This window comes from Sminthopsis crassicaudata, chromosome 2 (genome assembly GCF_048593235.1).
Source record: "Sminthopsis crassicaudata isolate SCR6 chromosome 2, ASM4859323v1, whole genome shotgun sequence".
Taxonomy (NCBI): Eukaryota; Metazoa; Chordata; class Mammalia; order Dasyuromorphia; family Dasyuridae; genus Sminthopsis; species Sminthopsis crassicaudata.
In genome coordinates this window covers 271,456,907-271,484,610 of record NC_133618.1, presented here as the reverse complement: position 1 = coordinate 271,484,610, position 27,704 = coordinate 271,456,907, and the positions used below count along the sequence as shown (strand labels likewise).

Genomic DNA, 27,704 nt, shown 5'->3' with positions numbered 1-27,704 from the left:
CCTCAGCTGGAGGAACCTGTGCTTGGCAGGCCCTCTCTGGCCCTGCATTCTCTGATCAGAATACCTATTGTTGATAACTAAATGCCAGAGTGTCTGCTGTTGCTCAATTCCAAGCAGATCCCATATCAGAACCGAGAACAGCGGTCGGTCACAGGACGGGTAAAAGTGGTGGGAAATTGTAATGAGGAACTGGGTAAGGAAAGGTTAAGGACTGCGGGAGAAGGGGTGACTTGGGCCACACTGGAGAGCAAACAGATGGATTTTTCCTTTAAACCCGTCCTCAGGATTGGAGGCCAGTCCTGATCAGTACTGGGTGCAAAGAGCACAGTGTAAATCATTGCTCCTGGATCTTTCCCTTGGTCCTACCTAAAAATGAACCATCTCAGCAGCCCCATTGGAGTCAGCAGCAGCCTCCTTAGTAACAAATGATCAACATCTGGAAATTTGGAGAAGAAAGAAAGTGCTTCAGAGGCACTAATGGAGCTATCACACTGTCCATATGTACAAATAGATAAAAGTCGGTGTTCTCGGGTTTTTCATACCTTTCCTTTGGTTTCCATTTTAACTTTGAATTTTCTGTCATGTAAAACCAAGGCTTAAGATGCCCAGTGGTTTGTTAGCAAAGAAACAATAAATATAGTGTAAAGCAAGGCCCTCTCCTCATACAGCTGTGATAATATTAGAGCACTGAAAAACACACATTCCTTTTCCTGGGCAGAGATACAAAAGCAACACACCCATCCCATTTCTCCTGTGGCTTTGGACAAGATGTCCCAAATCATCCTGTTGAAGAAGTTTTTAAGTTCCTTAGGGAGATTTTGGTGTTGGAAGGGATGTTTAATTTTGGTGGTGTAAGCAATTCTTTTCATTATAACTTCTGGCCTTAAAGAGGTGCCTGAATAACTTACTCATGGGCACTAGCTGGAGTAATCTGAAGGATCCTAAGTCCTGTCGCCAAGTCCAGCTCCAGCCACACTATCGCAGCCTTAGCGCATAAGGAGTGTTGGGCAAGAAAGACAGAAGATGGCTTGGTCTGATGCTTTCAGTAGATAGAACTTTTGGCTTAGAACCAGAAAGACCCGAGTTCAAATCTAGCCTCAGATATCTAGCTGTGTGACTGGGTATGTTATCTGCCTTAGTAAAATGTGGATGTAATAATGGCACCTCCCTCCCAGAGGGATTGTGAGGGTTAAATTTATAAAGTGCCATCACTTGACACATAAGACAGTAAATGCTTGTTCCCTTCCTCCAAGAAACTACCAGGTCTATTAATCTCTTTGAGCTTCAGTTATTTTTTATAAAAAAAAAAAGGGGGGGGGCAGGGTTAATAATTCTAGCACTAATATTTACATCAAATGACTGCTTTAAGGCACAAAAAAAATTTAGAATGAATGGTGAACAAATAGGAAAGTATTAAGTACTACTTATTTATATGCCAAGGAAGTTCTGGAGATATGGACATAAAAAAGGATTCCCTGCCCTAAAGCGCTTACATTCTATTTTTAATAGGGGAAAGACAACATATATAAGAAATATATATATATATATATATATATATATATATATATATTTTTTTTTTTTTTTTTTTTTTTTTTTTTTTTTTGAGGCTGGGGTTAAGCGACTTGCCCAGGGTCAGACAGCTAGGAAGTGTTAAGTGTCTGAGACCAAATTTGAACTCAGGTCCTCCTGAATTCAAGGCTGGTGCTCTATCCACTGCGCCACCTGGCTGCCCCTATAAGAAATATTTTAGTATGAGTACCTGAAACTATAAAGGAGTAACAAGTGACATTTTTTTGAGGGTCTCTAGACTACTTCTCACATTTGGCACTCTCAAGTTTCCAGACTTGGTCTCCAGCTTGTAACAACTACTCACAGATTCTTAGGTTAGATGAAGGATCTGTTTCTCCCCAAACTATAGTCCAAAAGATCCATCTGGTGAATTTAATAACCAATAGGCCTAGTTCAAAGCAAAAGAACTCTTAACTACAAAATGCCTTCTCCCATAAGTCCAGGGTATCATTTCCCTGATATTCACACATTACTGGGAAGAGGGGAAACAAATTTAGAGTACATTGGTCCTGAAGCACCACCATCAGAACCTATCTGACAGTGCATCTTATGCAGAACGCTATTAATACTTTGCTTCATGGTGGAGCTCCTGCTCCACCCCAAGTATAGCATCTCTGCTGGTTAAGATGGCCAGTTAGGATCTCTAGGCAGGTCTGCTGCCTTTCAATTGCCAGGGCTAGCTCTTGATTGAATCCAAAATTGAGTCTTTGCTGCTAAAGGTCATATGCCTCTCTGTGAGTATGTATTTCTGTTTTCTGTCTTGAAAGCCACTGAAGCCTTTGAATTGCTCCTTCCTTTGGTGATCCCTGTTGATTAAGTAGCTCCATGTTCAATTACATAATGATGGGTTTGGGAAAGGAAAAAATTCCCTACCTGCCTTCTGGTAGGATCTCAGAGCCATACTCCACAAAGCTGCTCCATGCCTCCAAGACATCACAGTAAATCAAACTATCTTCCAGGCAAGACAGATTTAGTCTTTTTTTTAAATGATTTTTTTTCCTATTAAACATTTACTGCAAGTTAAAACAACTTTGAGGTACCATCTCACATTTCTCAGATTGACAAAAAATGATGAATGTTGGAGGAGATGTGGGAAAACTGGATACTAATGCATTGTTGGTGGAGTTGTGAACGGATCTAGCCATTCTGGAGAACAGTCTGGAACTCTGCCCAAAGGACTATAAAATTGTGCATACTCTTTGACCCACCAGTGCCATTACTGGGTCTGTAACCCAAGAAAATCATAAAGGAGGGAAAAAGACCCACATGTACAAAAATGTTTGTGGCAGCAAAGAACTGGAAAATGTGTAGATGCCCATCAATTGGGGAATGGCTGAGCAAGTTGTGGAATATGAAGATAAGGGAATAGTATAGCTCTATAAAAATGATAAGCTGATTTTAGGAAGGCTTGGAAAGATTTACATGAACTGATGCTGAGCAAACCAGGAATGTATTTTACACAATAACAAGAACATACAATGATCAATTATGAAAGACTTGATTCTTCCCAGTAGTTCAGTGATCCAAGGCAATTCCAATAGACTTTGGACAGAAAATGCCATCTGCATCCAGAAAAAGAATTATGGAGATTGGATGTAAATCAACACATGCTATGCTCACTTCTTTTTCTGCTTTTTAGTCTCTACCATAATTTTCCCCTTTTGCTCTTATTTTTCTCTCCCAATATGATTCATAAAGCAATGTGTATTAAAAATAAATAGTTTTAAAAGAAGCATTTACTTTTCTCTCCCCCACTAAAATAACAAAAAGTCTTGTAACACATAGAAAAACAGAACTAATTCCCACATTGGTTTGGCCCAAAAATATGTGATCTACTGAATATGTAGCCCAAACACATCATAAAAGGGGAAAAAGCCCACATGCAAAGATGTTTGGAGCAGCTTTTTTTGTGGTGGCAAGAAATTGGAAATTGAGTGGATGCCCATCAATTGGGGAATGGTTGAATTAGTTATGGTATACTAATGTAATTGGATATTATTGTCCTAGAAGAAATAATAAGCGGGCTGATTTCAGAAAAGCCTGGAGAGACTTAAATGAGCTGATACTGAGTGAAGTGAGCAGAACCAAGAAAACATTGTACAGAACAGCAAGTAACAGCAAGATCATATGATGGTCAGCTATGACAGACTTAGCTTTTCTCAACAATACAATTCCAATAGACTTGGGATGGAAAATGCCATGTGTATTTAGAGAGAGAACTACGGAGACTGAATGTAGATTAAAGCATATTTTCACCTTTTGTTTGATTTCTTTTTCTTGTATTTTCCCCACCTTTTGGTATGACTTCTTGCACATGACAAATATGGAAATGTGTTTAAGAGGATTATACATGTATAACCTATAAATGTGTGTGTAAAAGAAAGGAGGGGAGCAAGACAGAGGAAAAGAAGGGGGAGAGGGGCAATAGAGATGGAGAGAAAGGGAGAGAGAGAGGAAGGGAGGGGGAGAGAGAGAGAGGATTTATGCATTTCACTTTAGAAAGTCAAAATATACAGAAAACATAGATCTTGTCACTGTTTACAAAGTGTGGGGAGGAGTAATCTGATTGAATGGGAAGGGCAAGTAGCTATTGGCTAGGTGGAGATGGACTTGAAAAAACTAATCCTGAAACAAATTTTTAAAAAATACTCCAAATCCACTAATACATTGTTGGTGGAATTGTGAATACATCCAGCCATTCTGGAGAGCAATTTGGAACTATGCTCAAAAAGTTATCAGACTGTGCATACCCTTTGATCCAGCAGTGTTACTATTGGGCTTATATCCCAAAAAGATCTTAAAGAAGGGAAAGGAATCCACATGGGCAAAAATGTTTGTGGCAGCCCTTTTTGTAGTGGCCAGAAACTGGAAACTGAGTGGATGCCCATCAATTGGACAATGGCTGAATAAATTGTGGTATATGAATGTTATGGAATCTTATTGTTCTGTAAGAAATGACCAGCAGGATGATTTCAGAAAGGACTGGATAGACTTACATGAACTGATGTTGAGTAAAATGAGCAGGACCAGGAGATCATTGTACACAGCAATAGCAATACTGTATGATGATCAATTCTGATGGATGAGGCCCTCTTTGACAATGAGATGAACCAAATCAGTTCCGATAGAGCAATAATGAATTGAACCAGCTACGCTCAGGGAAAGAACTCTGGGAAATGAGTGTGAACCACTACATAGAATTCCCAATCCCTCTATTTTTGTCCACCTGCATTTTTTATTTCCTTCACAGGCTAATTGTACACTATTTCAAAGTCCGATTCTTTTTGTACAGCAAAATAACTATTTAGACATGTATACATATATTGTATTTAATTTATACTTTAACACATTTAACATGTATTGGTCTACCTGCCAACTGAGGGAGGGGGTGGGAGGAAGAGGGGAAAAGTTGGAACAAAAGGTTTTGTAATTGTCAATGCTGGACAATTGCCTATGCATGTATCTTGTAAATAAAAAGCTATAATAATAATAATAATAATAATAATGCTCCAAATCACTTAGTAGAATAGAGAAATGCAAAATTTTAAACAGCTCTGAGTTTCTACATACAACCTTGAGAGATAAGCAGGGTAAGTAGTATCCCCACTTTACATTTGAGAAACCAAGACTCAGACAGAGTTAAGAATTTGCTCAATCTCCCACCAGGAGAAACTAGAACTCAGGCCCGAGGCCTGAGTTGCCAAGATGCAAATCCTTGCACATGAAATGAACACAACAAAGGGTTTTATGCAGCGAAATGGGAGGGTGGAGGAGGGTGTAGTCTGTGTCAGTTTCTGGACCCATCAACTCTAAATTACATCTCAGGGGACATAAAACCCCTCCACTCCACCTCTCCCAGGGAATGCCTAGTAAAACTACACCCGATACCACGCCTGACTCTGGCTGTCAGACGGAGGGGAAGAACAGACTCCTTTGCCTGACTGCTCTGCCTCTGAATTTCCTTCCTTAGCTCCCTAAGACACCCACCTTCTGGAACCCCAAAACCCAGGGCATCATGAGCTGCTTGCTGTTTAGCCTCTCCCCATTCTTAACCGAGTAATCCGAGGCATCCACAGTCAGTGCCCAGAGTCCAGGGTGATTTTTGATCCTAACGCAGACCTGCCTGACAGGACCCGATGCAGACGCTTTGTGTCCCCTACTCCTCCCTGATTCCTGAGCTGCTCTGGCCACAGGTCTGAGACGGGTGTGGCTTGGGCGGGCTTTAGGACCCTGAGGTACCCTGGGGCTGGTGGACACTCCTATAAGCCTCGGGCTGTCTGGCAGTCCAGCACAGCTGCTGCGGAGTCCTGGCCCGCACCTGGCTGGCCCGCGCAGGCAGGGCGATGGAAGGCCTGGTCCGCTTGCTGCTGTGGCTCAGCTCTGGGGGTAAGCGCCATCGCCAGCGACCGCTTGTGTCCAGGACCTGCCGGGCCCCACCCAGCCTCGCCCAACCTTCGGGAGGTCGGGAGGGGACTGGGGTCTTCTAGCCCCAAACCCAGAAGCTCCTATTCTCTTGCAACCTGTCAGGGTGGAAAGGGGTAGGTAGAGGCGCTGGGGGGATCCGGGAACAGCCTGCACCTCCTGGATCCACCATAGGGCGAACTACAGTGGTCGGACCCGAGCTGGCCCAAATGATCCCTCCACTTTTCCTTCAGGGGGCCCCTACCAGAGTAGTGCATCAGGATCCAGTCCCAGGAGATCAAGGGCACTCCTGGCTCCGGTCCTTTCACCTGAATAGATCTGAGGCCCCCCGGGAAGTTGAAGACTCAGTTTGGGGAGAGCTGAGGGAGAATATGATTTTGGGATTGGAAGGGAAGCGGCCCAGTCCAGGGGGCCACTGAGCTGATGGAGGAGCAGGGTCAGTGTGTCTGGGAGCTCTGGATTCTGCTCACCGAGAACAACAGGAGGATCTGACACTCGGGAGAGGGAGAGGGGAAAAGGAGTCCTCACGTGAGAAGGAGGCCGCACAGATAGAGTTCTCTTTGTAAGCCCGTGGTGAGGGTCCGGATTGTTTTGCCAATGCAACGGTTGGGTTCTGTCGAGGCTGCCTAAGCCCTCATTCTTCTTAATTCCCTGCCCAGTAAAACATCTCATTTCTCTCTACTCCTCACCGTGCTTTGAAGGTGGAGAGCTCTTTAACCTAAGATTGGGAAGCAGGTTTGAGGGGTTAAGCCTAAGGGAGCCCCTGCTTTATTTGCCCACCACTAATACTAGAATCACAAGGATTTTAGAGCCAGAAATATTAAAGATTGTGTAGGGATTTTTAACCTGGGATCTACAAGCCCAGGCTCGGCTAACTTGGATGGGGGAAATTCCACTTTAATTTCATTATCATTGTTTTTCTTTCTAATCCTCTGTATTTTATTTTCTTCCGAGAAGGCATCCACACCCACGAGACTGCCAGAGGGTTTATGACCCCTGCCCCCCAAAAGCTAAGCATCTCTGATCTAGAACTAATTTTACAGACCAGGAAACCGAGGCTCAGGGTCATACAGCCTTTAGTGGTCGGCCTGAAACTCAAGCCAAACCCTGTTGCCACACCTTTCCATTGCACGCCCCAGCCCCACTCCCACCCCCGTTATTCTCTGGATTTTTTTTCTGCAGGTGCCATTCTCTGCTCCTCGAGCTCCGAGTCTCCGGTGCCTTCCCTCACACCCCCGCCTCTGCCGCCTCTCGTCCTCGGTCTCGAGAGGACCGCTGTCGTCTCTCAGAGTGGCACTCAGGAGCCAGCAACTTCCCATGGCCTTTCCGGTGAGACTTCAGGTCTCCCTAGCCGAAAGACCGCCCCGCCCCCCCAAGCCCGCAGCTGCCCTCCCACTCCCCTTCTCCCAGTCTCAAAGCGCTCCGCCCAGACACTTGTAGCCCCACCACCCCGTCTCGGTCTCGCTGCTCTAACTCCTAGGCTCGCTCTTGAAAGCCTTTCTAGAATCCCCTATGAGGGGCTGGACTGGACTAGGGGAGGGGCGAAGCTTAAAGGTTCGGACAATGACCCTCAGTTTCCCCTTCCTCTCCTCCTCCCCGGTCTCCGGGACTAGAAGGTCAGTGGCAGTTTTCCACCTGCGGAGCTAGCGGGAGGCGCGGCCCCACGCAGGCGCAGTGCGACGGGGCGTACGCGGGCGGCAACGTGGCGGTGACCGTGGGAGCCGAGGGCTCCCTGCGGGGAGTGCAGCTCTGGAAGGTGCCGGCTCTCGCCCGTTATCTGTAAGTGCTGGGCAGGAGGAGGACGGGGCGAGGCTCGGAGTGATTCACGTTAGCCCAGACACAGTGCTGGCCCAGGGACTGCCCCAACCGTGGTTAGGAAAGCTAAGTGCTGAAGAGATAAAGGGAGCACAGATTCGGAGGGTCTCTCAGGAGACCCATCAAACCTAAGCTCTTTGGCTAGAAAACCCAGTCCAGCCAACCTGGCCTGTCCTCGCCCCTTCTCCCTGCCTAAACCTCCCACTCCTGACTCAAACAAAGCAAAAAACCCTTATGGAGACGGAGACACGTCCAGGGAGCAAGTTCATCCCCCTGAAGTCACCAGCACAGGCACGCAGCCCGAAGCCTCCCTTTCCCGTGGGGAGGGGCTTGCGCCCTGATGGGGATGGCTAAGGAGCCAAAGCGGGCTTCCCCCAGGATCTCTGCTTACGGGGCCGCCGGAGGCAAAGGAGCCAAGAACCACAACTCCCGGGCCCACGGGGTCTTCGTCTCGTCTATCTTTACCTTGCACCAAGGGGAGCTGCTCTACATCCTGGTGGGGCAGCAGGGAGGGGATGCCTGTCCCGGAGTAAGCGGGGGGGGGGGGGGGGAAGGGGAGGGCGGGGGAACGGAGACGGCCTGGAGTGTTTGGGAAGCGGGACCAGGAAACGAGGGGCTGTCGGAACCCCCTTGTCCTGTCCCATTCTGTGCTGTCAGGGGAGCCCGGAGAGCCAAGACGTTTGCCTCGGGGCGTCTGCAGCGGCGGAGGAAGAAGAGAAGGCGGCTGGAACCCCAGGATCCCTGGGTCGCAGGCGCTGGGCTGGAGGGGGCGGGGGCGGGGGGGGCGCCTCCTACGTCTTTCGGGTAGGTCCCTCCGACTCCCCCGCCTCCCTCAGGGCTCCCTGGCTCCTTCTTCCTGGCTTGTGTTTCAGGACCCGAGGGCCCTCCTTCATCCTCCCGACTCCACGAGGAGGGTCCTTGGGAGAGCGATCCCCTGACAGCGGCCATGTCCTTCTCAGCGGCTGCAGTCGGGGGAGCTGGAGCCTCTGTTGGTGGCTGCGGGCGGCGGGGGCCGAGCCTACCTGAGAAGGCGACCGAGAGGCCCTCTGGCCCCGTCCTGGGAGAAGCTGGAGAACCGGACCTCTGCGCCCGGCAGTGGCGGGAGGGGCGGGGCCGCAGGTGAGAAGGCGCCTGGGCCCCTCAAGGACCGGCTGGCCGGGGAGTCCGTCCCCATCCCTATCTCTGGGACTGCCTGAGTCAGCGGAGGCTCTCGTGCGCTCTGCAGGTGGAGGAGGCGGATGGAGATCGGGAGCACCCTCGGCACAGGGCGGCCGCTCTCCGCTGGAGGGAGCGGAGGGCGGCCGAGGCTGTCCGGAAGCCTGGGCCGCGCTCCGCTGGGCTCCGACTGGCGGCTTTGGGGGCGGGGGCGGACCCTGCACCGCGGGAGGCGGCGGCGGCGGCTACCGGGGTAGGTGACTCCCCAGCGGGGCTGGCGCGGAGAAAGGTCTCCCCGAACGGGGAAGGACGGTAGCTCGCCCTATTCTTGGGCACCGCGGGCGTGGCCGTGGTTTGTGGGACCGAGGATGGAGTGCAGCACGTCAGGGATCGAGAGCTGCACAGTGATTTGGGGCTGTAAGCTGAGAGGAGGAGACAGCAACCACACAGTAAAACGAACAATAAAACTTTGTCTTTAGCCTATAAACTCGTCCATTTCCCCCACTTTTCCTTTGAGGATCCTGCTCCGGGATCCACCTGGCAGATAGACTTCTAACTATGAACTTGGGCAACTCAACCCCATTGCCTCACTAAAAAAGAAAAGGGAAAAAAAAAAAAAAAAAGACAAATAGACGTCCCCTCCAGCGGCCAAAGTAATTCTGAGGCCCTGACGTTCGGTTTGCCTTCATCCCTACTCGATGTATGATCGTTTTTCCTGGCACCCCTGAAATCACACTGTGTCTTACTATAAGCCCAGGGAGGAGGAACCCACTCTTTAGACGTAGGAGGGAGAGACGCATCCGAGAGAAAGACTGACGAGCATGCATAGATTTCAGGAGCGGCAAGAAATCCGTTGTTTCGTAAACAAGCATCTCCGAAAATGCTGGAGCTTTCTCCCTTCAACCTCAGAAACACAAAGGGATAGTTACAGCACTCACTCCATACTCTCCTCTAGAAATCCCTCAGTTCTTCATTTCCTCTTCTCAGATATGTCCCAAATGGAAGGAGCTTATGGGACCTTCTGAGTTCCGGACTAAGTCCCACTGTGCCGTTTTAGTAACAGCGGGCTTGCTGCTAAATAACCTGGGCTGGAATTCCAGCTGTTCAGTGACCTTGGGGATAGCACTTAACCTCCCTGGGGCCGAGTTATCTCATTTGTGAAATGAGAAGTTGAATTCAGGGATATCAAAAGGCCCGACCAGATTAAACCCTAAGATCTCTGTCTGTCTGTCTTTCCCTCTCTCCCTCCCCAGGGGGTGACACTTCAGAGACAGATGATCTCTGGACAGATGGGGAGGATGGTGTTTCCTTTGTACATCCCAGCAGTGAGCTGTACCTGCATCCTTTGCAAGGTAAAAGTCTCCATTCTCATATTCTAAACCTTTACCCTTAACCTTCTTTGAAATCCTTTGCATGCCCAATGCAATAACAATAGATGCCTTTATTGTTTAGTTAGATTCTTTGTGACCACTTTTGAGGTTTTCTTTGCAAAGGTACTGGAGTAGTTTGCCCTGTGCTTCTCCAGCTCATTTTATAGGTGAGAGAGATTGAGGAAAACAGAATTTAGTGACTTGCCCAGGATCTCACAATGTCTGAGGCCGAATTTGACTTCAGGACTTCCTGACTCCATGTTTAGTGCTCTATCCACTGTACCACCTAGCTGTCTAGATGCATTCACACTGCATTTAAAAAGCTTTCCTACATTGTCTCATTTGATCATTGCCATAACCTGACCTTTGAGATGGATCCTATTATTATCCCCAATTTTTTATTTATTTGAATTAGAAATGGAATAATTTATGCAGAAAATACATAGAAAATATCTCATACTGATCACTCCCATTTTAAAGAGAAAAATCAAGTGACTTGTCTTGGATCATTCATGCATCTAAGATGGATGTGACTTGGGCTGTACTCCCATCAGAAATACTTCGAGGTCATTCATGTGTCTATTTTGATGTGAGCCGGGTTTACTGGGTGTGTGGGCTGTTTCTTAATGAAGCTGGGACCTTCAGTGCTGCTCCTTGGGGCTGTTCCGATAACCACTTATTCCTCCTGCAGCTTTGACAGCACCTCTAGGCTCAGGAGTCTCCCTAGTGAAATGGCAAAGACTCCGTCTCTGCTCCTCTCCTGGCTGTGGTAGGCTTCCCCAGACTCTCCCCCTGTCTACTCTGACACTTCTTGTTCTGGGCTCAACAGTCACAGAGAACCATGGTGAGGTGGATATCCGGCTGCACCTCAACTGCAGTCACTGTCCTTTGAAAGAATGCCACTGGAAGCCTGAGCTCCGGGAGGCTGTGTGCATGTGCCCGGTCGGCACCGCCTTGGCTGGGGATAACGTTACTTGCACAGGTACCACCCTTTCCCCTCCCCGCCCCCCTCAGGCCAACCCCTCCTCCAGACCTCTCACACAAGAGCACACAAAGTCCCAAGTGGGGTAGGGCCGAGTTACAGGGGAGGCAGACAAAGAAGCAGCGTTTCCTCCTCTTCTTCCAGCTGGGGAGAGGCACCATCCATTAATGATTAGACGGTCCAGAACCTTAACTGTGGCTTCGGGACTGGGACTTTGCCCCAAGCTACCAAAATTTTGAAAGGTGCTGATAATATTTTCAGTCCTTCAGCAACATAGGGGAAAAAAAAAAAAAAAAAAAGCATGACTTGGTTGCTAAGAATAAATAGGAAGCTACCAACGACTGCCTTGCCCCAGCCCCAGACAAGCTCTTCTCCAACCCAGCCCTGCCAGCATTAGAAGGGATCTGACAGTCTCCAGAGATCTCTGCCACGTTCTCCGCTCTCCCCATACAACTTTGTGACAATTGCCCCCAGGGGCTAGAAATGGCTAGTTATAGCAGAGGGGGTGCTTAACCTCGAATAACCTTGCCAGCGGGAAGTCTGGGGGAGCAGACCTTTCTGGGGTTTTCCCTTGTACGCAAGCAGGTGGGGCTTCTCTTCACAGAGCTGCCCGCTCCCCTGAGCCCTCTGGTCCTGACCATGGTGGTGGTGGTGGTGATGGCTTCCACCCTGAGCCTGCTCTTGGTCTGTGGAGGTCTGATAGGTAAGGAGCGCCTGTGGGGCCGGCCACAGAGGAAGGGAGAGGAAGCGAGGGGAGCCTCCAGGTGTCAGGAGGAGAGCTGGGGAGACGGATCCGGAGGATGTGCTCAGGTACAATCAGACCCCATGCTTGCCGCCTGCAGCGCACCAGCAGAAGCGGTGGGGTTTGTGGGGGACAAGACTGCCAGGAGCCGCGTTCTCTCTCAGCAAACTTCGAATCTCGGCTGTCAGAACCGCCCCCAACCCCAACTACTGCCAGGTTGGGCTCTGTCCACCGCTGTCCTTGCCCCTCCCTCCAGGGCTTCTGGAGGTTCCCAGAGACAACATCACTCTGCTCAGGTGAGATTCCTCATCGCTCTTCTCCCTCTGCCCCCACACACTGTCCCCCTCTCCTTCCCTCGAACTTTCCACCGCTCTTGCTCCTCGATGTATAGAATTGTTGTTTCAAGTCTTGGGTTTTAAAGGGTTGGAAGGTTTCAGGGGGCCACGGAGAGCTCAATCACTCCAGATCCCCCCAGCTGAGTATGCAGTAGGTGTTCAGTAAATGAAGTGCAGGTTCTTGTTCACTCCGTGCAACGCCAGTCCTCTGAGATTCTCCCCAGAGCCCTTTCTCCCACTTCTAACTTGTCTTCCTGCAGAGCCCTGGGACATGGTGCCTTTGGTGAGGTCTATGAGGGCTTGGTGCTGGGCATTGCTGGTGGCCCCAACCCACTTCAGGTGGCTATCAAGGTGAGAAGGAGCCTGACCCAGGGTGCTCGGGGTGGGAGTAGGGTCATGGACTCAAAGCTGGGAGGACTGCTAGAAGCCTTCAAAGCCAGCCCCTTCAAGAAACGGAAGCCCAAACGGACCCAGGGTCACACAGCGGGTGTTTTGTCCCTGCACGACTCACTGTATAAGGACGGACTGAGACAGGCATTTATTAAGCGCCTCCTGTGTGTCAGGCACTGTGCTAAGCACTTTACAAATACAAATTTGATCATCATCATGCTGGAGGGAGGGAGGTGCCATATATGGGCACTGGGTCTAGAAGGAGGGAGAGGGAGGATGGCCTTCTCCCAGCTGTTGTTGGCCCTGTCCCTCCCCGGAAAGATCCCGAATGATGGTGTCTCTCTCTCTCACCCAACCTTTCCTCTTGCATCTCCTCCTTAGACCCTCCCTGAACTCTGCTCCCAACAGGATGAGATGGATTTCCTGATGGAAGCGCTTATCATCAGGTATCTCTTAGGGCTGGGGGGTGGGGGGGGCGGGGAGGCTTGGAGCCTGATTGAGAGAGGAAGCCTAGGGGAGGCAGTGGTACCCTCAGACTCCACCAGTTCCCGGGCTGATCCCCAGTATCTGGGGGAGGGGGGCAGGTCAACATCCCTTGTTCCGCCCTCTCCGGCACTAGGGGCATGCACACCTCCCTCTGAGTGACGGTTTGTGTCTGTTTTGCGGTGCCCTTTGGTCTGCCCTTTGTGTGTGCTTTCAGTAAGTTCAGCCACCAGAACATTGTGCGGTGTGTGGGGCTCAGCCTCCGCGCCACCCCCCGGCTCATCCTGCTGGAGCTGATGGCCGGCGGGGATATGAAGAGCTTCCTGAGGCACAGCCGGCCTCACCTGGTAAGCCCCCTTCCCCATATCTGTTTCCATGAAATCTTCCGAGTCCCCTTCTTACTCCCTCCTGGAGACGCCAAGTTCCCCTTCCAGTGCAGTTCATCTCCAAGTCATCTTGGCCCTCTCCAAGTCCCCACGTTTCTGGCCTTTGGATCCTTGGCTGGAGTGACCCTCCACCTCCCTTGCTCCCCAGGGCCAGCCTTCCCCGTTGAACATGCAAGACCTACTTCACCTTGCCCGAGACGTGGCCCAGGGCTGCCATTATCTGGAAGAAAACCACTTCATCCACAGGTTGGGGGGACTAGGGGAGAGAATATTGGCTCAGGGGGCACAGCACCTTAGCCATGGAGCCCCCCAGTGTGACTGTATGCCACACAGACTGGGGAAGACAGACTCAGAGGAGGGAAGTGGCTTGGGAAGGAGGGACAAGAAGGGGCCAGTAAGGATGGGCAGGGGCGCTGGGGAGAGCTGCCGGGCACCTCCTTCCCTGGGGATTGAGGCAATGGCTCTACAGGGACATTGCAGCCCGGAACTGCCTCCTGACCTGCCGAGGAGCTGGCCGAGTAGCTAAGATCGGTGACTTCGGGATGGCTCGGGACATCTACCGGTGAGGGAAGCTGGGAGACACCTACAGGAGGGGGGAGAACGTACTGAGAAATGGCTGGCATAGCAAGGACCAGGGAGTCACGTGTCCTGGGGGATGTGTTGGCACTAATTCCATGCTGCCTTTTTATAGAGCAAGTTATTATCGAAAGGGAGGCCGAGCTATGCTGCCTGTCAAATGGATGCCCCCTGAGGCTTTCCTGGAGGGCATTTTCACCTCTAAGACTGACTCCTGGTAACTTGTCTCTTACCAGCCCTACCCGGAGGGGGCTGGGCTTTTCCTTGGTCCGGAGGTGGGCTTCCTGCCCTGCTGGTGTCCGTGTGGGACCTGAATGTCCTGGGGGAGGTCAGGGAGAGAATCTGGAGGTGTAGCTGTTGTGCCCAGGCTGACTCCTGGCTTGGCACAGGTCTTTTGGGGTCCTGTTATGGGAGATCTTTTCACTGGGCTACATGCCTTACCCGGGTCGCACCAACCAGGAGGTGCTGGACTTTATCATTGGAGGAGACAGAATGGACCCTCCTCGGAGCTGCCCTGGCCCAGTGTGAGTATGGGGCTGTCAGAAGGTGGAGAACACTCAGAGAAGCGGGGGTGGGAGCCCTTAGCTGCCACTGCACCGAGGCCGTAATACCCAGAATTCCCTGCAGGTATCGGATCATGACCCAGTGCTGGCAACATCAGCCTGACCACCGGCCCAACTTCACTAGTATCCTGGAACGGCTCCGCTATTGCTCCCAGGTGGGATGATGCAGGGAGGTGTCATAGTGTCTATACTCTGGAATCCTAGCACTTGAAGGGACCACCCCCCAGGTTACAGATTAGGAAACAGACTCAAGAAGGTCATAGGGGACTTGAACCCAGGTTCCCCGACTTCAGAGCCAATGAATGATCTTTCCACTACATTGTGATGCTTCTCCTAGGAGATCTCAGGTCACATGTAATGGAAACGAAGGGAAAGAGAGGTCTAAGTGACCTCCTCCCCTCTGAATCGCAAAAACAAGCTTCTTCACAATGGAGTTAGGTACAATCATTCACTCCTGTTCCAGGACCCGGATGTGCTGAACATACCTCTGCCAGCTGACCTAGGGCCAGCCCCAGAGGAAGAGGGGGCGTCTGTGCTGGGGAATGGTCTCTCACACCCCCTGCTAGCTACAGACGGCCTGAACGCTCCCCAGCCTCAGGAGCTGCAGGTGGACAACCTTGAGTGGGGACTGAGTTCCTCTGGCCCCAAGCCCTCCAAGGCCAAGGGGCTCCAGCGGCTGGACAAAAGACAGAGTCTGTGGAATCCCACGTATGGGTCCTGGGCCTCCCCCTGTGCTGAGGGTGAAGACTCGGGCATTGAAGAGAACAGCCCTTCCTCCCCCAGCCCTTCCCCCACCTTTCCTGGTGACCCTGTTCATCTGAAGCCCAATTCCCTCCTCCCTCTGACTCACCACCTCCCAACCTTCAATGATGGGATATGCTGTCTGTCAGGGTGGGACCTAAAACGGGGAGTCTCTCAGGCTGATGTGGAGGGACCTCGATCATCAGAAGCCACCACTGCCTTCTAAGGGCATGATTCTCTCCCTCCAGCCACCTCAGCTTGACCCTGCTGCTGCTTCGAGGAGTGTCCCACTCCTTCCCTCACATGCATCTCTCCCCCTGATCAGCTCCCAATCCCCACCATGGTTCTCGTTTCCTCAATGTGTGGCAGGCCTAGGACCTCGAACTCCTTTATTTTTGCTGATTGCCCTCTGAACTTGTATTTATAATACGCTGGAATAAAAAGCTGCCCCGGGATTTTAGGTTACTTATTGTACTTAGGAAGGGTTGCGTAGAGGCCATTTTATCAGCTGGGCTCCGTTGCCTCAGGCTGCTGCCCAAGTGAATGGCCACAAGCTAGACAAGACAGACCAGGTGGCCCTACGGTTTCTGCCCTCATCTGGCTGCCTCAGGCTGACTTCAGACCTCACCATACTTTTCCTTCTTCCAAGGCTTCATTCACCCTTGCTTCTGGGCTTGGACAGGCAGCCCTGCTGGCTGGGAGAAAAAGGGGGTGATAGTGGGATTACAGAGTATGTTGGATGGAAGCTCAGAAGTCACAGAGTTCTCCCTCCGTTTAGATCAGGAAACTGAGGCCCGGAGACTTTAACCTGCATGGTTTTACACCATGCCGTTGGTCAGGTCAGGACTTGGTAACAGCCCAGGTTCCTTTCAAATTCTGAATTGTTGGGTTTTAGGGAAGGAGAGTGGGGCAAGGAGACCACAGACCCTTCCTCAGTGAGTTTTATTGGAGAGGGAAGGGAAAGAGAAATTCACCCCGCCCCTTCCCCCCTAGTGTTGAAAGGCCGGACCATACAGGTCAGTTGTGAATTAAAACTCCCAAATCGGCTCCCTTCCCCCACCCTCCTCATACCCGCAGGATTCGGCAGCAGTCCCTTTTCCCCAGGGACCGGCAAGGGAAAGAAAGAAGAAAGAAACTTGCTCCTTTCCTCCCGATTAGTGTCATTCCTCTTTAGGAGGGCCGGAGCTCTGACATATGAACACGCCTAGACGTCAGTCAATCTGCAGGCCCCCCTCCCGAGGCAGGCCGGGAGAATTGCGGGGTCTATCTCGGAATCCTCGGGGTCGCAAGCCTGGATTCCTTAAGTCTTGTGCATGCAAGACCAGCAGCAGCAGCCGCCGCGGGTCTATCCGATGGCGGCCCGAGGAACTCTGGGGTGGGGACGGGACCAGCCTCATCTCTCCGCCAGGCTCGCCAGGATGCTGATGAGATTGTCCAGCCCCAGAAGATACCCGTCCTCTCGGTTGCCTTCTTCCCAGGGCCGCCTGTGGTCCAGAGTCTGCCCATCCGGCAGCTGGGTGGTCTTGCCGAAGTCGATGAGCCACACGCCTGTGCGACGGCTGTGGTCGTGCACGAAGAGGAGGGAGCTGCCGATTACCTGAAACGGAGGACGCTCAGCGGCCGGCGCCCGCGCCCAACAGCCCCCCCCCCCGCCCCCTACCCGACGTCCTCCTCACCTCGTGTCTCCGGAAGAACTCGGACACGCTTAGGGTGTCTCGGATCTGCTGCAGGCGGTTCAGATATTTCCTCTGCCCGGGGAAAAGGGCGGGCCAGCGTCCGAGAGGGGGGAGAAAGGGGAAGGCGGGGTTATGACTCTCCCGGTTAGGACCTGGGATTCGACGCTAACCATCCCCATTCCCACGTCCAGCTCTCACCAAGACCTCGGCATCCTCTTCTACGAACTCGGCGAACACCCGAATCACCTGCTCCCGGCTCCGGGTCGTCTTGAAGTCGGTGCTGCAGGAGCCGTCGGCTTTCTAAAGGAAGTGGGAAGGGAAGTGGGAGGGGGCTCGGCACTGACAGAAGGGAAAGAGGCGGACGGGCTCAGGCCGGGGACATCTGGGGGCTAGGGGGACAGCGGCTCCGGCTGGGAACGCCCGGCGGGGCGGGCGCAGAGCTCACCTTGATGCCCTCGATGCGGAAGCCCAGCGTGGTGCTGGAGCTGATGCCCTCCCGCCACTGCATGTAGCGTGGCTTGGTCACGGCGCGCTGCGCGTGTTCTTCCTCGGTGGGGGCGGAGGGGTCCACAGCCACCATCTTCTTGTACATGTCCTTGCGAAGCTTGGGCCGCTCCCGCGCCTTGGTGAGCTCCTCTTCTAAGTAAGTCCTGCCGTAAAGGGCCGGGAGGCGATGAGGGGGGCCGTGGGGAGCGAAGGCGGCCGAGTCTAGGTGCTGGACGGAGCCCGGCTCCAGCCACGCCCCCCCTTCGCGGGCGCTCACCTGACCCCCATTTTGCAGTCTAGCACGCAGGGCCCGTCGAAGCCGGCCAGCAGGTCCTGAAGCTGCAGGTAGCTCTCGCCGTCCCGCTCCACCACGCCGTGGAAGGTGGGCACGCAGCCTCGCAGCGCGTCGCTCATCAGACTCGCGAGGCAGCTGCGCTCCGGCTCCGAACAGCGCTTCAGGATGATCCCGTTCGTTCCCGCGGCCTTGAAACTCCCTGAGGAGGGAGGCGGCCGCCGCTCAGCTCCCCTCCCCAGGCAGAGGCAGCCCCGCTTCCCCCTCCGGCACCCAGCTCGATGGCCCACGCTCCCCTTTCCCTGACCCACAAGCCATCCCGCGTGGGGCTGGCGCCCTTCTAACGGCACCCCCAAATGACCCATTCGCGCTCCTCACCCGTGTGACCCGCCAGCTGTACCCAGGCGTAGCGCTTTTTGAAGGGACTGATCACCGGCAGGTTCACCATGGTTCGGATCTTCTGCCAGGGGTTTTTCTGAGGAAAAAAGACAAGGGGACGGGAGTGGGAGCTGGTGAGCTCGACTCTCCACGCACTTAAATGACACGTCCCGTGGCCCCTCCCCTTGAAGTCGATTCCCCGGCCCCTTCAATCCGCAAGGTCCGAGTTCTTTTTATTATTATTATTAAAGCTTTTTATTTTCAAAACACGTGCATGGATAACTTTCAACATTCACCTTTACAAAACTTTGTGTTCCCAATTTTTTCCCTCCCTTGCCCTCACCTCCTCCCCTAGACGGCAAGTAATCCGATATCGGTTAGACAGTGCAATTCTTCTCTACATATTTCCATAAATATCACATTGCACAAGAAAAATCATATCCAAAAGGGGACAAAATGAGAAAGAAAACAAAATGCAAGCAAGCAACAAAAAGAATGAAAATTACTTTGCTGTGATCCACACTCAGTCCCCACAGAGCCTCTCTGGTTGCAGGTGGCTCTCTCTTCATCACAAGGTTATGGGAACTGAAGGCCCGAGAGTTCTTAAACTAGGGGCGGGACATGGGGACAAAAGGTCTCACCTAATCCGCCCTACACGCTCAACCGTTGGGAATCCGGGTGGGTGGACGATCCCGAGGGAGGCAGTAGCGACTACACCTTGGGCCCTAGGTTCTACGCTCATAGTGTCTTTCCTTCCACTTTAGCATCCGGCTTAAAGACCTTGCCTCTTATCTGACAAGAGTCCTGGGTATTGGAGCTCTGCCACGTGGCTAGGGACCGTAGAGCACAAACAGAGACCAAACCACCCAGCTTCCCCATATCCAGTCCGGATGGGGTTGCGATCAGAGCCAGGGCAACCCCAGGAGCTGAGCAAAATTAGGGGAGACGTTTGTGGACAAACACTCGCAGTGCCAGTAGTCTGACCAGTTTCACTTGTCCTTCCCCACACCCCTGCCCTTTTCCTTCAGCCCGCCCCAGATCTTACCTCCCTAGGTAATAGTCTCCTTCCCTTCCCCCCACCTCTGCCTCTTCTCTCTCCATAAAAACAGTGTCCCGGTTTGCTTAGGACATTTATAAAGGGTTCAGCTTATTAACTTAAGCACATTTTCAGCATTGTGTTAACCATGTTAATTCAATCAATCAACTAATTAATCAATCAACAAGCTATGCTTTATGGGCAGCCTGAGGAAGGGGAAGGAGTGCTGGATTGGAGCCCAGAGAAACTTGAATTTGAAATTTCTGGGCATTAGTTATGTGTCCTCATCTGTGAAATAATGATAATAATACCACTATCTTACAAGACTGTCTTTGTGATCAGATCCCTTGTCCCCAAGATACCCTGTCTTGACTTGATTGTGTCAAGTACTTTATTAAACCTTAAAGTGATTACTATATATCTCTAATAGTGATCTTAAAGTCTTTGGGCCTAGAATCAGGAAGACCCAGTTCAAATTCGGCCTCCAGACTAGCTGTGTGACCCTATTCAAGTCATTTAACTTCTGACAGGAGAAAGAAATGTCAACAAAGTAGTGTTGGAAGAACTCTATTAAAACTGATTTTTGAAAAAACAAGCTGTACAAAAGGGACATTTGTGGTGCCATATATGATTCTCTTTTTCCGTTCTTTGCAAGAAAGATTTGTTAGGTTCATAATAAAAAAAAAGAAGAAAAAAAAAGATTAAAGAAAGATCAAACTATTCCAGTGTCTTTGCCAAGAAAACCAGCACATGAGGTCACCACTGAACAAGAAGCTGTTTTACATGATTGTAGAAGAGATCAAATGAGATGAATATGTCAAGTGCTTTTTAAACCTTAAAATGTCGTTTATTGCCTGCAATCAGAACACCTGCGTTTTTATTTCCACTCTGCCATTTGCTACCTGTGTGATCTGGGATATGTCACATGAAAGCCTGGAAGCCTCTGCTTCCTTATCTGTAAAATAAAGGAGTTAAACTAGAGATGGTCCAGTACAGCTCTAAATCTTCTGAACCTGGGAGGGTTTTTAGGGGAGGAGTTTCCATTCCTTCCCTGTGGGAATCTAGGCAGATAATCCTGTGGAATCAGCAATCAGACCAGAGATCTGTGAAATAATGCTTGAAGACTGAAAATGCTTGGACAATCAATCAACTGGCTATAGAGCACTGGCTTAAAAAAAAACAACTCATCTTCTAGTGACAATCCTTCCCCTGCTCATCGAGAAGGCAAGCAATATAATATCAATTATACATATGAAATCATGCAAAACATGTAGGAAAGAATATTGAATGGAAGCTCCTGGGGCTAGTGTGGGCTAAAAGCTCTTTCTTTCTTTGTTTTTTCCTTCCCTCCCTCCTTCCTTCTTTCCTTTCTTTCTTCCTCCCTCCCTCCTCCTTCTCTCTGTCTTTCTTTTCAAAATAGCTTTTTATTTTTCAAAATACATGCAATGCAAAGATAGTTTTCAACATCCACCCTTGTAAAACCTTGTGTTCCAAGTTTTTCCTCCTTTCTTCCCTTCCCTCCCTCCCCTAGACATCGAGTAATCCAATATTAGGTTCAACATGTGCAATTCTTTTACACATATTTCCACAGAAAGAGCAGTTTCAATAGGTTTCTGGGCAGAGAGGTCTCTATTACCCAGTCCCGGGAAGCTAGCCCAGGGAGTTAGCAACCTAGTCACTTCTCACATTCTATTGCACTGAGGCATTGAAGAATTCACCTTTACAAATCCTCTCCAACACAACCACTTTCTCTCCTCTCATACTGCTACCACCCTCATTTCTTCAAGCCTGGCCTTCTGAAATAGCCTGCTGGTTGGTATGTCTGCTTATTTCCATCCATCCTCTCCCCATTCAGCCACTAGTCCTAACGAACAAGTTCTACCATGTCACAACCCCTGCTTAATAAGCTCCAGTGTCTTTCTGTCCTCTCCAGAATCAAATATTGTTTTGTTTTTAATCCTTTGTCATTCAAAGGTCTTCATAACCTAGCCTCTTCCCTTCCCTTCTTACACCTTATACAAATCCCTACCACCTCACCATGTACTTTTTTTGATCTAGTGCTACTGGCTTCCTTGTTGCTCTAACTTACACAAGACACTGTGTAATTTCACTGGCAGAGTCCCACACTTAGAGAACTGCTCTCCTTCATCTCTGCCTGCAGGATTTCAAGTCTCAGCTAATATTCCAGCTCCTACATGAAACTTTTCTCAGTCACTCAGTTCTAAGGCTTATTTCTCTGTTGATTATTGTTTACATGTAGTTTTCCCCAATTTATTGTGTGATTCTCAAAGACATGGACTGTCTTTCGTCATTCTTTCTATCTACAATGTGTAGCTCTATGCTTGGCACATAGAAGGCACTTAATAAATGCTTATTGACTGATTGGATAACTCTTGGAGAGAGGGATCTGGGCACTAAAATTTGGTGTAAACAGAAGTCCTTGTCCTTCTTAGGGGCCCTACTCAACCTACCCATAATGATCAGTGATGTCTTCCTGGGCTGGGAAATAGGGAGATGACATTTCCATTTGCAATATTCCATAGCAAGATGTAAAAACAGAATCATGATAATAAATAAGAAAAACACAGTAGCTTTAGGTTTAGAGGATCCGTACTCAGCTCACTTGCTTCCTTTTGTGATCATGGGCAACTTGCTATTCCCTCTGGACCTTAGAGGTCACTTATCTGTAAAATGAAGGGACTGGGCTAACTTTACCTATTAAAGTCTTTCTATCTTTAAATTTATGCTGCTGAGAATTAGCTTCTACTCCTCTTTCTATTAATTTACTAATTGGTAACCTTAGGCACAAGTCACTTAATCCCTCAAAGACTACTTTGATTTTTTCACCTGCATAATGGGGTTAACTACACACCTGCCTTACCTATCTTACATACTTAGGGTGAGGATCAAAAGAAATACTGCAAGAAAAAGCCCAGTTAGATTAAATGAACCCCTTTTAAAACTTCCCTCGATTATGTGGGTCAGGTATTGCATTTTTGCCTGGAGAGAATTTTCAGCCTCCGAAGGAGGTGGCTGCAAGGGCCCCTTTCCTCCCCACCCCCAGCAAAATGGATGAAGTCTGTCTCACAATCCCCTACCATCTCACGGGACACCTTCCCCAAGGAAGCCTCTATATGCAAGGGTTCTTCCCAGAAGACTTTTTGGGCCAGCCAGACCTCTACCAGGGCCAGCCCTTCCCCCTCTCCTCCCCACCACCTCCACTCTAAAATTACCTGCACTTCCACCGGGCCACCCAATCAAAAGCTCCATTCCCACCGGTAAGAAGAAAGCAATTTGCCTAATCAGATCAAGTAATTCACAATTCACAGACCTAAGCCTCCCTTGAGGGCGTTTGCATTTGAAAAAAGCCTGAGAACCATCCAAATGAATCTCTAATTGTTGGGAAGTGGGGAAAGTGTGGAGAATGAGGGTGTCCCAGAGGCTAAGAAAGCTGTAGTGGAGTACAGAAAATCTGGATTTTATAGTTCTGCCATAAAACAAAGAAGGTGATGGGAGATATTTTTGAGCTTGGAGAGCCCTCTGCCTCTTTCCCCAACGCAGGAAAGAACAGAAACATAACAGCCACCTCTGAGTCTGAAGCATCCTCATGGGACTGATTGCTATCCCATAAGCAAGTAGGGATGGAAGGAGAGGTTCAAGCGGGAGGCCATGGTGAGATGGATTGCTCCAGAGAGGAGCTGGGTTCAAGTTCTTACAATGCCACTTATCGGTGATGTTATCTTGGGCAAGTCACTTCTTCCTAATTCCCCCTCTGTAACCGGTCGGGGATACATCTTCAATCTCCCTTCCAGCTCTTGAGCTTTGAACACTAGATCTGAGACTCCGTTCAAGTCCCAGTCCCAAGTCCCTCACCACAGCCTCCAGACAGTCACAAAGTTTGGGGAAAGACCCCAAAGTGGTCATGTCCTAACCTCTCCCCAAGAACCTCCCTTCTTCGGGTAGAAGGCTGGTTTCCTGCTAATGGTCTCGGACAAGATTGTTTGGAAAGGTCAGAGATGCCCAGGGTCCAGGCCCCTTGGCTTCCAGGGCCAGGGGCCTTAGGGAAAGGCAGCGGTAAGGCTGAAGCAAACGGCACCCCTGATCCTAGGCAAGCCTTCGCCTTTGCCCGTCTGCGCCCCGCCCTGCTGAAAGTAGTTTCCTGGCACAACCCAACTTGGGACAAGGAAGGGGCGGGGGACCTGAGGTGAGTGTCGTTGGTAACCCCCGCCTGAATCACAGCCCAGTAAACTGGCCAGAAGCCAGCTCCAGTCTGAACCGGGCTGGGCAGGTACAGCTGGGCCAGGAGCCTGACCAAGAGGGGAGCCTGTGTATGCCCTGCTGGTATTGGGGCAGTCTGCCGAACCAGGGGGCCCCGCCTCCGAGCGCATCCGGCCCCTTCCCCCGGGCAGGTGCATCCTCTCCCGGCGCCGCTTCCTGCCTGTGGCCAGGGAGATGTTGAGCCGAGCTAGGTGTCGTCGGGTCCCAGGGTAAAGCAAGGGGTGAGAAAAGACAGAAGGGATCCCCGCAGTCTCGAGTTAGGCCCGGGGCAGGAGCAAGGCCTCGAAACTCCTGGGCGGGGAGGCAAAGTCCGCCCGAGTCCCGCCCCCGTCCCCCAGGCAGCTTCGGTCAACAGTCCCCAGCTCGCTTATCTCCCGCCGCCGCTGTTTGCCTTCGGGGAGGCCCACAGCAAGGCTGGGGGATGGTAAGAGATTGGGGAGTGCAGCCTAGAGCTCCCAAGGCTTGGGACCATAACCGGCCTTTCTGTACCACACCCAGTCCGTCCTTAACCCAGGCCTGAGACCCGAGTCAAGAACCCCCTCCCCACCACAAATCCGGCTCTCTTGCTCCTTCACGACCCACGCCTCCCTAGTATGATATCTTCGAGCCCAGGTAGGAAGGGGGCAGGAGAGGAGGGAGGGGGAATAGCGAGTGGCTGCCCCCGCGAGACCCTCCTCACACCTCGAGCACCCACTGACTGCGCCCCCGCCAGCCTCTCAGCTGTCGGGTTTGAGTGGCACGGCGGCCGCCCCCGAACTGCTGCTACTGCTTTTAGAGTAGGGGGGATGGGAACAGACAGGGGAGATGAGTCGCGACTGAGGCCTAGGCGGGAAGGACACCTAAGGAGTCCCGTCACCCCCTTCGGGGTGCTGTAGTCCTCCCGTGCTGGACTTGCTGTCTTCCATCTGCGGGCTCTTAGCTTCCTACTGGGACTGGGCAGCAGGAAGTCTTCCAGGCTTCTGGCCCTACCTCAGTCCCCAGAACAACCTGTCTTGTGCTCAGGCACACCTTGGGAAAGGGAGTGTGTGTTCAGGCGTGCGCATCCGCAAGTGTCCCTTTAAGAAGACTTTTATTCCTTCTTTTGTCATTAACACCCTCAAAATTCCCAGGAGACAAGTATTTTTAGCTCTAGATGGTGGGGAATTGAGTCACGGAGAGATTACGTGACATGCCCAACAACGTATACCAAGTTTCCTGCAAAGGCAGGAGCAGGACCAGGAATGTCTTCAGTACAGGGATCTCACGGACGGGTCTGGCACTCCTCTGCCTCTATCGCCACCATTCCAACCTCTGCCCTATCCCTCAGCCCTACTCATGCACTCCGGCTTTCAGGAGGCCGGAGAAGGTGGTGCTCCACTCTTGGGGTAGGCCGGGAGCCAAGGGGCAGAAGAACTAGGAAGACCTGAGAGAGAGATGGCTGCTTTGAACGGAAAGATCCTAACTTCTCCCTCCTCCCTAGTTAAAGTGAGTGCCACTGGCTTCCCTCCTCCACTCCCCCCCCCCATTCTACTCCCCGGGGCTCTTATGTAAGCTCGAAGATGGAACAGCTCCCTCATTCTGGCCTCAGTTATGAAACGTAGGAGCCTATTTTAAGTATTTTATGGTCAGAAAGAGAAAGGGATAGGAAAGATTGATCCCCAGTTGGGGTCCACACACGGTGTGTACAGCGTAGTGCACTCATACACAAGCGCACAGACACGAAGAGGAGGCCGACTAGCCCAACCAGTCACGAGGGCAGAATCTGTGGCCAAATCCCCAGGCCCGATGACCCAAAGGAAAGAGGACATGGGTGTGGGGGTCGAATGTGTTTTAAGCAGTGGCAGGGAAAGGGAACTCTAATCGCAGTTTTTCCATTTCCGTGAGTTTCCAGCCAAAACGGAAGCAAGGGAGAGATGCTCTGCCTCGATTTACCTCCTTACAGAATGACCACCTTCCACTCTACCTCCTCCAGTGAGACAGGGTTTTGAAACTCAGGTAGACTCTTTCAAGTCGTGCCCCAAGGCCTGGACTGGAAGAAGGGAGGGGGGTCACTTTTCCCTTGGATTTCTAAGCCTTCCCCCAACCCAAATGGTCCCCAGTTCCCAGTCAAGAAAAAAGCTGCCTGCCGGGAGCCCAGAGCAGACGGCGGCAGCTCTGAGAGCAGGAGCCCGGAGAGCCACTCCACACCCACTCGGGAGAGAGAAACCGTAGCAACTGCGGAGGATGGGAAAGACGACGCCCTGGGGTGGGGGAGGCAGCACCTTCCATTCCAAGAGCTCCAGAATTGTTCGCCAATACTCGGGATCCCTCTCAATGGGAGCCAGAACGGGTGGAGTGTTGTCATGCTTTCCTACCATGCAATTCAATGCAATAAACATTTATTAAATGCCTACTGTGTACAAAATCCTGTGCTGGGTGCTATGGAGAGAGCTCCAATTTCAAGTTCTTCCCTGGAGCATAGTCACGTTAGGGGGAACCAGGCTTGGGACCACCTTCTCATTCTCAGATATTCGGTCCAGCAGTTGAGGCCGTCAGGGTGGCCCATCCCTTGAAAAAGTGTCTGACATGTCACTTTACCCATTCCGGGCTGTGGGGGTCCCCACTCAAAGCCTAGAGGGACCAGTCCGCTTAGGCTGGCCCGCCCACTCGGGGAGCTCAAATAATTTTCTTCTAGTTTGTTAAGAGGCGTTTTAGGGCGTATGGGCAGCAGACTGCACCCGGAAGGGGGGTAGGTTCCAAGGGACAGCGGCGTTGGGGACACATTCTAATGCAGCCCAGACCCCAGGTTTTGCGTCCCCCCCGGCGCTTGTCTTCCTCGTTAACCCTCCGATGCTCCCAAGGGGTTCTCCAGCCAGTCACCAGCCAAGGAAGTGATGCGTCCCGAGGGCGCAGCCCCCAGCGGAGATGCCACTTCTTGCCCTACCCCGCCCCCAAAGCCGACCCTGCCCCGCCCCGGTCCCTGCCGCCGCTCCCCGCCCCCTCCCCATACCTGGACCACTTCTTCGCTCTGCTCCAGCTGCACGTTGCCGCGGCTCCGGCTCTCGCTGTCACTCAGCAGATCATCCTCGGAGTCCTCGGGCAGCGACGAAGAGCCGGTGGAGGAGACGGACGAGGTAGAGAGGCGGCGGGGCTGCTGCAGGTGCGTGGAGCCCGCGGTCTTGAGGCAGCCTGCCTCTGGCTCCGGAGGCCCGGGGCTCGACGGAGCTCCGTCCGGTTCCTCAGCAGTCACGGTCAACTGGGGGATCATCACCGGAGCCGGAGCCGGAGCCGGGGCCGGGGCCGGGGCCGGAGTCGGAGCCGAAGCCGGGGCCGGGGGGGTCGGAGTTGGGGCCGGGGCCGGGTGCGACAGCCCATTAGGGACCCGTCCCCCGCGCCGCTTACCCCGGGGAGCCCGAGGGCCCCCGGCCGCTGCTGCAGCCGCGGCAGCGGCACACCGAGCCTCGAAGAGCAGGCGCAACTCCCCGACGCTCCGCCGCGGGGCCCGAGCCAGCGCGGGGCTGCCATGCCCGGGGTCCCCCGGCTGCGCCATGCCCGTCGGGCCACCGGGGAGTGTCATGTCCCGGGCGGAGCAGCAGTAGCCGATCCCACCAGCCCGCGGCGCCGCGGGGACTGGGGAAGCTCGGCGCCCACAGCTCCGGTCGCCCCGGGGGGCGGGGCTGCGTGGGGGCGGAGCTACCCCGCACGATCCCCACCCCCTGCCCGCTCCTTTCATTTTCAGAGAAACCCTCGGGCTGAGAGAGGCGGGGCTCTTCGCGGGATCGGGAGTAGGAGTGAGGTGGGCAGAAATTAGCGCCCCAGCTCCACGCCGCGCTCTGGGAAACCCCGGGGGGGGGACCTGCGGAGGAGGGGCGGAGGAGGAGACGCGAAACCTAGAACCCAGAGCCCCCAGTGGCGTCCGTGGGGAGGAGGCCACTTCCCAGCAACTCAGTCCCCGCCTCCGGCCGTATGGCTGAGGATACCTGGAGGCCTGCCCAGTCCCTAGCACGGCGTCCCTAGGCTTCGGGGCTGGAAACGATCGGGGGCGGCTGAGGGCTTGTTCCTGCGCAGACC

General features: G+C 52.1%; 2 protein-coding genes across 2 annotated transcripts; one reads left to right on the top strand and one right to left on the bottom strand.

Moving 5' to 3' along the window:
• The first annotated feature begins 81 nt into the window (after positions 1 to 81).
• On the top strand, positions 82 to 17,191 carry LTK (leukocyte receptor tyrosine kinase). Its single transcript, XM_074284786.1, has 21 exons — positions 82 to 193; positions 5,854 to 6,030; positions 7,174 to 7,320; positions 7,566 to 7,770; positions 8,185 to 8,335; positions 8,464 to 8,610; positions 8,766 to 8,925; positions 9,032 to 9,214; positions 10,215 to 10,313; positions 11,161 to 11,313; positions 11,918 to 12,016; positions 12,156 to 12,351; positions 12,651 to 12,741; positions 13,162 to 13,226; positions 13,481 to 13,610; positions 13,798 to 13,895; positions 14,119 to 14,211; positions 14,341 to 14,442; positions 14,615 to 14,749; positions 14,853 to 14,943; positions 15,252 to 17,191. The coding sequence occupies exons 1-21, from the start codon at positions 82 to 84 to the stop codon at positions 15,753 to 15,755; spliced, it is 3,138 nt and encodes a 1,045-aa protein (XP_074140887.1). The 3' UTR covers positions 15,756 to 17,191.
• Positions 16,780 to 27,704, bottom strand: ITPKA (inositol-trisphosphate 3-kinase A). Its single transcript, XM_074289335.1, has 7 exons — positions 26,644 to 27,704; positions 18,362 to 18,458; positions 17,969 to 18,185; positions 17,651 to 17,855; positions 17,404 to 17,505; positions 17,206 to 17,277; positions 16,780 to 17,126 (listed from the first exon to the last, which is right to left on the bottom strand). Exons 1-7 carry the CDS (start codon positions 27,364 to 27,366, stop codon positions 16,923 to 16,925), a joined length of 1,620 nt encoding a protein of 539 aa, XP_074145436.1. The 5' UTR covers positions 27,367 to 27,704; the 3' UTR covers positions 16,780 to 16,922.